At 37.6% G+C, this 9,093-nt stretch overlaps 2 protein-coding genes across 3 annotated transcripts; one reads left to right on the top strand and one right to left on the bottom strand.

The window, feature by feature from the left end:
• Positions 1-603: 603 nt before the first annotated feature.
• On the bottom strand, positions 604-3,439 carry LOC135161415 (probable tRNA (uracil-O(2)-)-methyltransferase). 2 transcript variants are annotated; one of them, XM_064118966.1, is made up of 4 exons: positions 3,298-3,439; positions 3,045-3,186; positions 1,907-2,880; positions 604-1,706 (listed from the first exon to the last, which is right to left on the bottom strand). In XM_064118966.1, exons 2-4 carry the CDS (start codon positions 3,058-3,060, stop codon positions 816-818), a joined length of 1,881 nt encoding a protein of 626 aa, XP_063975036.1. In that variant the 5' UTR covers positions 3,061-3,186; positions 3,298-3,439; the 3' UTR covers positions 604-815. The 2 variants fall into 2 exon arrangements, with proteins under 2 accessions (XP_063975036.1, XP_063975035.1); XM_064118965.1 differs by having other exon boundaries at positions 3,045-3,137.
• Positions 3,440-3,716: 277 nt separating this feature from the next.
• On the top strand, positions 3,717-6,533 carry LOC135161416 (FAD synthase-like). Its single transcript, XM_064118968.1, has 7 exons — positions 3,717-3,851; positions 4,053-4,528; positions 4,775-4,917; positions 5,066-5,266; positions 5,371-5,559; positions 5,791-6,051; positions 6,124-6,533. Exons 1-7 carry the CDS (start codon positions 3,731-3,733, stop codon positions 6,230-6,232), a joined length of 1,500 nt encoding a protein of 499 aa, XP_063975038.1. The 5' UTR covers positions 3,717-3,730; the 3' UTR covers positions 6,233-6,533.
• The last annotated feature ends 2,560 nt before the right edge of the window (positions 6,534-9,093 follow it).

Below are 9,093 nucleotides of genomic sequence, written 5' to 3'. Positions count from 1 at the left end.
ATTGAAAAATTTTAAAGATGGTACAAACCGGGCAAACCTAGTCTAAACGATCGAATTCGTTCATTTTGCGACCTGAAAGGACCTTCCGATTATTTACATACAAATTTTTTTGTAACTGCCGCCGCCAGAGGCGACGAGGGCGCCCCTTACTGCCGGGGTCGTTACTAACGTTGGCGTGAGCCTCTGCTTCAGTCTATTCCCTTTTCCAAAACCAAAAAGGATTGACTAAAGTGGAGGCTCAGATCTGGGGAGCCGAGCGACCCCACGCGAACGCTAATGATGACCCCAGCCGTGAAAGCGCAATCGTCGATTTTGATGGCTCGGTGGGTTGTCGACCTCCGTAGCTCGACAGTCGATTAAATTGAATGTCAACGCAGGGGCGCAAGAGAATTCTCCCGGTGATTAAAAAATCATATCTCCCTTCCTAATTAAAATTAAGGAATGAAACCAACGCTGTTCGAAGTAAAATTGAATTCTTCTTCATCAAACTTAGTTTCATCCCTTAATCACTTTGCAAAAAAAGTTGAAATTAAAATGTCAGGCCCCCCGGTGTCGAGATCCCATAGCACTTATGACCGCGTTTCAAATTCGTCGTGATTTTTCACGATTAAGGAATGAAATTTGGCTTGATCGGGAAGAATTTAATTCTCGTGTGTACTCCGTGGATTTCCAGGACATTTCACTGTCTTGAGTGCTTCATATATTTTCAATTATTTTGTAACAATTCTTATCGTCTTGTATAAATAAATAAGAGAAGCTTCAACTCTAAATTGAGAGAGTTAATAGTTAACAATCAACGTTATTTATTATTATTACTAATTAGCTACAACCTCGGAGTGTTTGAAACTGCAGGTTTCATCGGGAAGGGGACAGCCATCAGGGTGATTCTCAAAGAACCAACAGGGCTTGACTCTCAGCACAATTCTAGATTTTCCAGATTTTTTTCTTTTGGAATTCGAAGGACAGCCGGGAATTCGGAACTGAACAGACCCGTTGGTCACTTGGAAAATATGACTATTATTTTTTATGAGAGTCTGCAGCCCTCCACACTCGTTCTTCAGTTGTTTGAGGCTCTCCGAAGGGATTAGCCTCGCTATTTCATTAAGTTCCAATTGTCCCCCAGCGTTCCAGAGTCTCTCAGAATTCTCTAGGTGACTCAGACTGATTTTTCGAGTCTTTCGAAGAAGCTCTGTAGACACCAGGTCAACAATTTCATTGATGACATTGCGGTTGACTTGCGTGCAATTCCTGACCCTCTCCACGATCTCTCGAGGTTTGAAGTCCCTCGCCCATTCGTCCGAGGGTTTTTCACTGTCTTGAGGTCTGAGAGATCTTCCACTGATCATTTTCTCGATTTTTTCATCCTGCAAGTCTGCCTCAGGGTAAACCCGGCCCTGACCTATCAGGCAAATTCGCTTGGTGGAGGGAATTCGCAGTTTATCGAGCCTGGTGGAGAATCCACACGTCTCACAGACACTTTTTATGTACTTCAGGTACTCGGAGTACTGACTGCTGGAGGCTGAGTCCCTCTGGAATTTTCTACCATCGAATTCGTGGGCACAACAGGGAAGTAAGAAAAACCTGCAGGTGTATGAGCTTCGAGCTGCTATCACTGGAATCCAGGGGGTCAGCTCGTCTGAGTGATTACCGATTAACCAATCGGTTGTGGGAAATAACGATTTTGATGATGGAATTATCGTTTTCTCCTGCAGAAAAAATAATGAATATTTAAAGAATGATCAATAGCTGATTTAATTTTTTCTCTTGCTTATCCATGGATTTATAAAAAAAAATTATTTATGAAAGTGAAAATTATGAAAGAAATTATTTATGAAGTAAGAAATTTCGTAATGACTCATAAAATAAAGAAATCTAAGAAATTGCAATAATTTAAGATAAACCTCACTTCTAGTTGTATATCACTAAATAAATCCCAGATTTTTCGTCTCCTAAGATCGATTCCCCTTCCTGGATATCCCTCACTCGTCAGAATAAAAACCAACAATCCATTTCCACATCCTAGATCCAAAAACGACTGTTTCTCAGCAATTTTCATGTCTCTTCTTTCCTCTTCCCAGAGTAAAATTAAATAACAAGCGATAGCGATGTCCTCGTAGACGAATTTCGCTGGATCTGTTGATTCTGGCCATTTTTTCACGAGTTCAGGTCCATATTTCTTCTTCAGAGTGTTGTACAAATTGGTGTATTTCTCTGGTGATACGAGGTTGAGAGATCCTTCAACGAAATTATTCTTTGGGGAATCAGTTTCCATCCACTTGACTAGCCTGGGAAAGAACTTGTCCTTCAGCCAATTGGCAGCTCCATCGCCTGCTGATATTCTGAACTTATTTCCAATGGATATTTTCAAGTTTTTATCCTGTAGAATTATTCTGCAAGGTATCTCAAATCCTAGACAACGTTTTTCTGGATTCAAACTCTTTGAGATCCACGTGACAGACGGTTTGGATTTTTCCAGAATAAAAAAATCAACAGTCTCAGAAAAATTATTCTCATCTCGAGGGAATAATTTTCTTGTGAGCAGGTAATTGCCCTCTTGAGTGTAAAAGGGGTTGATATCCTCTGGGGGCGAGGCTGAGGGAAAAATTTCTGAAGGAACTGGCGTAGGCGCTAGCTTTTCCACGGGGATACTGTGGATTTGGGCCAGAAAATCGTCCTGAGGGTTTAATTCTACTCTGGAGAGTGTAACTGACGACAAGACACGACGGTTGACAAAATGCGGATTGTTAACCCATAAATCAATTGTCTTCCAGAACTGGGAAGATGGAACGTTGATCTCTTGACTTGATAAGTCGTGGTATTCCATGTTTTTAGAGGTTATTTGGGAGTTTTCGATAGCAAGGAATCGACGTCGATTTTGTACTGAAAAATAAATATTTATGAGACATTAAATAACAATTTGTACTGAAGTTTGTGGTACAAATTGTAAGTTTTCCAGTGAACGTGCCACAAATTTTGTTTACAAAAATGAAATCAAATTATTGGTTTTACAAATAAATGACATGCTTCAGAAAAATAATTCGTACCTTCTTGAAAAACCATTCAGCATCACTCAACGACTTTTCCATTATCTGCTTCACTCTCTCAGGATCTGGTTCATTAACATGTTGTTTAAAACTCTGAAACGTAAATGATCATCCCTTTAAAAGTAGATCTAGGAGGCGAATTCTGGAATAAGAGCATACATAACCTCTCCATCATAAGTTCATACAACTTAAATAACTGGAATTAGAATAGATCTGAATAAATGTGTATTGATTACAAAGAGTTATGACTCACCTGCTTGATTGAGTGTTTATAGAACGCCTTGGGAGCTTTTGGTAATTGTTCACACGAACGGAGAAGGAACTTGTACAGCTGCTTCGGCGTCTTCACAGTTTGCTGGAACAATGAACCACTCATGGTGACACTTCCATCAATGTTTTATTGAGGGAATTTATAACATTAATGCAGTAAAAAATAATTTCAACATTCAGGAGAGTTGATATTGCTTTTAGTGCTTGTGTTGTCTATTTCTTCATTAGAGTATCATATCAGCTGATTGCTCAAACATAACCTCATTCACGATTTTGTAAGTGAAGGACTCTGCCCATCATGAGTGTCAATGTCTGCATCAGGGAGTGGAGATGACAATTTGAGCTCGTGGTAAAAATGATAAGATAATCGGAGGATTGGATTTTTTTTATTGGTGTCAGTCGATCAAGTGTTGAAGATGTTGCAAATTTGTCAGTATCTGCTTCGTAATTTATCACTCGGTAATCTCGGGACATACGCCCGTATTGCTGCAAGGTCGTTCAGCAGATCTGGGACCAAATGTAATGCCGGATTAATTAGTGAGTCAATTTATTGGTGTTTTAATCAGTCGCTTGCGAACTTGAGTTCTCGATTTTTTGCCATTTAATGGTTTATCATAAGATGTATTTACAATTGATTATTCACACCAGGGCAGTCACCTGAACAATTAATTTTTCTAAAATAAAATCGCAGTCGAATTTGCTCTCCAGTTTTTTCTATTGCACTAATTATCATTGCAGTTATTGGAGATGAGATTCTGAAAGCCCAAGTGAAGGACACAAATTCCTTCTTCATGTGCTCATTACTCTGGGAATGTGGCATTAAAGTTGAAAAAATATCGGTGATAAGTGATGATATTGACACAATAGCAAAAGAGATAACAGAGTTCTCTGGGAAGTACAGGTACGTGATAACATCCGGGGGAATTGGACCGACTCACGATGACATGACCTTTGAGGGATTGGCAAAGGCTTTCAATGACTCACTGCATTGTCATCCGACGATTGTGGACATTGTCAAGGACGTTTACAAGACCGAAGATCGAAATTCTCCAGCTTTTAAAATAGCACACATCCCCAGGAAGTCTGTGCTGAAGTTCGGGAAGAGTCCGGAAACTGGGGAGACTCTCAAATTTCCCTGTGTTAACGTCGAAAATGTCTACGTTTTTCCGGGATCTCCTGTGTATTTTGAGAGATTGTTTCACAGCCTTTGCAGGGTAATTAACGCTTTTGGGACAATTAATTGTAATTAAGTTAATTGAATTTGGGGAAATTAATTAATTGGCCGGGTGGGTGACTTAGTAACGAATTAATTAGCCAATCAGGGGATTCAATGATGAATTGATTAGCCAATCAGGTGACTGAGTAATTAATTAATTAGTCACTCAGATGATTGACTAATTAATCAATTCCCCGTTTCCTTCGATTTTTTTTCATAATCAATTTATTATCAATTCTTTCAGGATCTATTCAGGGGCGAAAAAAAATTCGTAAAGAGAGAATTATTTTTAGACGCTAAAGAGGAGTCTTTTGCAGACGCATTAACAAACGTGGCTAGAGAATTTCCAAGTGTCGCTTTCGGCTCTTATCCTGTCAGCGGGGAAAGGTAATTAGACAAGTTAATTACGACTTCATTCCAATTAAATAAATGGAGCAGAATTTTTTTGAATTTTTTTTCCCGTAATTTTTTGTGTATATTAAACGACGAGATGAAAAAAACGGAAAAAAATTCTTCAATAAAAAATGTTTTTCAGTTATTATAAGGCAAGAGTGACGATTGAGAGTGACAACGAGACTGAAACATTAAAAGCACAGGAGAGATTTCGTAGCTTGGTCCCACGAGAGGTATTCATAAATTACGACAAACATCCTCACATCGACGCTCATGAAAAATTCTCAGTATTCGTCGAGACTTGTCAGAGTGAAATATATAAAAAAACTGTAGAGGAACTCAGGTAATATTTACCCTTCAATTATCCAATTCAATTTATTAAATTGACTGGAAGTTATGAAGATTCATAAATCGCCTTTTGGACATTTCCTCATAATTCACTTTCAGAAAAGTCTACGAGAAGGCAAATGAAGTTGCAATTTGCTTCGATGGGAGCATAGAGTCCACTGCGTTACTTCACTTGGCTCACGTGGCACAGATGCAATTGGGAAGTTCCTCGAAAATTAATTTGATAATGTTTAAATATGAGGAGTGGCTTCCTGAAGTCGAGAAGTTCATCGAAGCCATTACGTCGAGGTATTCAAGAGTTTTAGTGATAATTTTTAGTTTGAATTCTAAATTTTTGAGGCCAAAAAGCATAAGACTAAATATTAACACATTTAGAAGATAATATGACAATAAAAAAAACAGACAATTAATAAAAAATTTCTTGCAGTCCTAGAAATTTTTTCCCCAAAAACTTTCGTCTGCTGAAATCCTCCTGAATTAAAATAGTGTCTTCGCGTGTAATTTTAAAATATTCTCCAGATACAATCTCAACATAATAGCCCTGAACCAGCTCCCTCAGGAGGCAGCGAAGAGCCTGAAAGTGTCTCACCCAGATATAAAAATTTTATTACTGGGAATAAAATCGAGAAATAAAGATAACGGCCAGTATCACAGTTTTGCTAGACATCCTAGCATCACATCAATGATTATTAAGTGTCCCTTGAACGGATGGACAGTCGACAGTTTATGGACATTAGCAAGATCTCTCAGTCTACCATATTGCTCGTTATACGACAAAGGGTAAGTAATATTGCATTATCATGAATAACTCGATAAACCCCCCATTCCTCCTCTCTATTGTCTTCATTTCAGATATACCTGCGTAGGTGGTCGTAAGGGTACAAAGCCCAATGTGAATTTAATAACTGAAGATAAGGAAACATGTCAACCAGCCTGGAAATTGAATAGTGAAGAGAAATAACGGCGAATCGTCTCTCATCGATTTGTTATTAATTATTTTTGGAGATAATAACACGATTTGATAACATTGAAGCCCGTGAGTTCATATGAAAATGTCCGAGAATATTTTTCTACAGAATTTACAGACTACAAAGAAGAAGTAATTCTGGATTTTGAAAATAAATGTATTTTGTTATTTTTAATTTTTTTATCCCACGAAGAACCAAATAATATCGTCTTCAAGACATTATTCATGTTTATCTATTTATTCAATTGCCTTGCGCTTTATATCTACATTTTTCAATTACTTTATTCGTAATCTACTCACTAAACTTTCACTAATTCAGTTATAAAATAATTCAATCAATATTAACGCTAAAAATTTGTATTAAATATGGGTAAAGTTTATTGACACCGCAAATCATGGCCTAAACATTTTGTCCTCCCCAATCATCTCGAGAAAAACGAAATTACTGCTCTTTCTCTTGCATTCACCGCTTGTTAATTGTCACCGATTTAATGTGACTCTCAGCTTTGCTTAATCCTCCCAGCCCCCCTCCTCAAATTTCCAACAATTGTTTAGCTGGTACAACAAATTGCTCAATTATAGGATAAAGTTTCTAGAAATTGGCTTTACTACTCCAATAGATTTCCAAGTTCAGGTGAAATGCCCCTCAGAAATCTGTAATTTATTCCTAACCAGTTTGTTCAAGTGACTAAAGTTTAGTCTAAGCAGCTTAAAACACGAAAACAACGATAATTTATCGCTAATTCCTCGTATTCAATTTCTTTGTCATTATTTTATGGTACTTTTGTATGGACGAGTGAATAAACAGAGTCATCTTGGTGATCACAAGGAACATTGTGGGTGGAAAGAGAGCAGTGTAGCAGGTGAAACTGCAACACAGAGAACACAGTCTGAAGGATTGGGTAAAAGAGGAGAAGGGGAATTGTGTGCTACCATGGTAACAGCCTAAATGACGTATTGATTCCTCACTCTACTTCTCTACCCATTGGGGGGGAGGTAACTCACCCCCTTTTCATCTCAACCACCCCTTATTCCTTTTTCACCTCAGACCACTCCATCGCATATTCACAATATTGCTTTTCCAAACAGCGTTCTAGGGTGGAGGAGTGGAGGAGGGGAAAGGGAGTTGGAGGATTTTTCCATTGCACTTTACCAACCGTGTACACAGGATGGGACACGTTTGAATAAAACGGCTTTTACTTCTATTTGGATCCTTTAGTGCTTGTTGGACGACTCAATGAATCGATTAAGATGCTGGGGTCACGAATAAATGATGTTCGCTGAGAGGATTTTTTTAATATTTATTATGAGGATTTGGAGGCTTTTTCGGAGGTGATATTTTTTCATATTTCAATTTCAAAGATTTCTTTGGTATGGAAGTGGATTCTGGAATTATTATTTTCATTCGAATGAAAATTTTAATGGTTTTTTGTGTAATTGTGAGAAGTTTTGAAGACTTTTTGTTAAAGAAATCTGATTTTTGTTAGTATTGCAATTTTTTCGAGTTCTTAAGATAATAAAGATATCGTAGATTACCAATTGAAGCGGATGTTGTCTTCGAGAAGAAGACATTTCAAGAATTTCCATTTCCCAAATTAATAAAACTCATTTAAATTCAACGAATAAAGAAGAACTAAAAATGAATGAGTAAGAATTTCCAAGGAAAAAAGTTGGATATTCAACCAGCTGGAAAACCAAATATACATTCCATCGTTGAGCTCATATTACAAATTTTTCCAGTCTTGAAAAGGGAGAGGGGGGGGTGGTAAACTTCCTCCAACTCATTCCCTACCTTTCGAAATTTCATTCTGAGTTAAAGTATTTCTAGTTTTCCCTTTGAAACTTTGAAATGAGGCTCCAAGAAGAGAGTGAGGGGCATGGATCTGAAGGAGGGGAGGTGTACCCCTCTCTAGTTTTCTTCCAGGGTGAATATCCTCCCTCCCTTCCCCATCCGCTCACTGGAGGCAGAGACAATTTTTCATGTTTTCATTACTCATCTTTCTCGGAGACGACAGTTTCATTTCATGAAAAATAATACTGAGTATAGAAACAAGTATTCGTGAAGGAGTTTCGAATTAAATTGATATTGATATCAGCGTAAAGGGGGTGAATTTTACCACTGCTGACAGCAATTTTCGCCCCTTCGCATTTATTTCCTGGGGAGGGGGTAGAGAGAGGTGAGAAAAAATGATGAGATTCGTTACGACGAAATGGCAGAATTTTCTCAGCGAAAATAATGAAAAATAGTGGGAGAGGGGTGGGCAGGAGGGTGAGAGACAGAAGGGAGGGGGTTGCAATCAATTTACAAATTTATGAAAATTTATAGCTGGATGGGAAATTCAAACAGAAGTTCGTGGATGCAATTTTACACGGTGGAATATATTTAAGGAATTTATGATGGTTTTGCGTTAATATTTAAATGACTGGAAGTTTGGAATAAATTGGTGGGTATGAATGGGGAGGAAGGGGAGGAGGAAGGTAATGTTGACTTTGCATTGTCATTCAATCTTGATAATTGAGAGGAGGAATTGATTTTCTTGGAGATGTTGAATAGAGGAAATTTTCTATGGTAATGTAGAAGCATTTATTTATGTTTCGTAGCTTAAATAATTTTGATTCTCGTTAGGAGAGGTTTCTCTTCATTTTTTTTCATTCAATTAAATGTTTACGTAAATTCATGAAAATTTGTTCATGCATTAATTGAGGGGCAAACGATAAAACGAGTTAAATTAAAATAGATAAATTTTACGAGAACTGCCCTGGTCTGAATTTATTATTAAAGTCAGTGGCAAATTTCGTAGCATGTTAATCGATTTTAATCAATAACTAGTTTTACCGTCTGCCTATGATTATCT

Source organism: Diachasmimorpha longicaudata, chromosome 4 (genome assembly GCF_034640455.1).
Source record: "Diachasmimorpha longicaudata isolate KC_UGA_2023 chromosome 4, iyDiaLong2, whole genome shotgun sequence".
Lineage (NCBI taxonomy): Eukaryota > Metazoa > Arthropoda > Insecta > Hymenoptera > Braconidae > Diachasmimorpha > Diachasmimorpha longicaudata.
The sequence above is the reverse complement of the archived record's forward strand: the minus strand, read 5'-3'. Positions and strand labels throughout refer to the sequence as shown.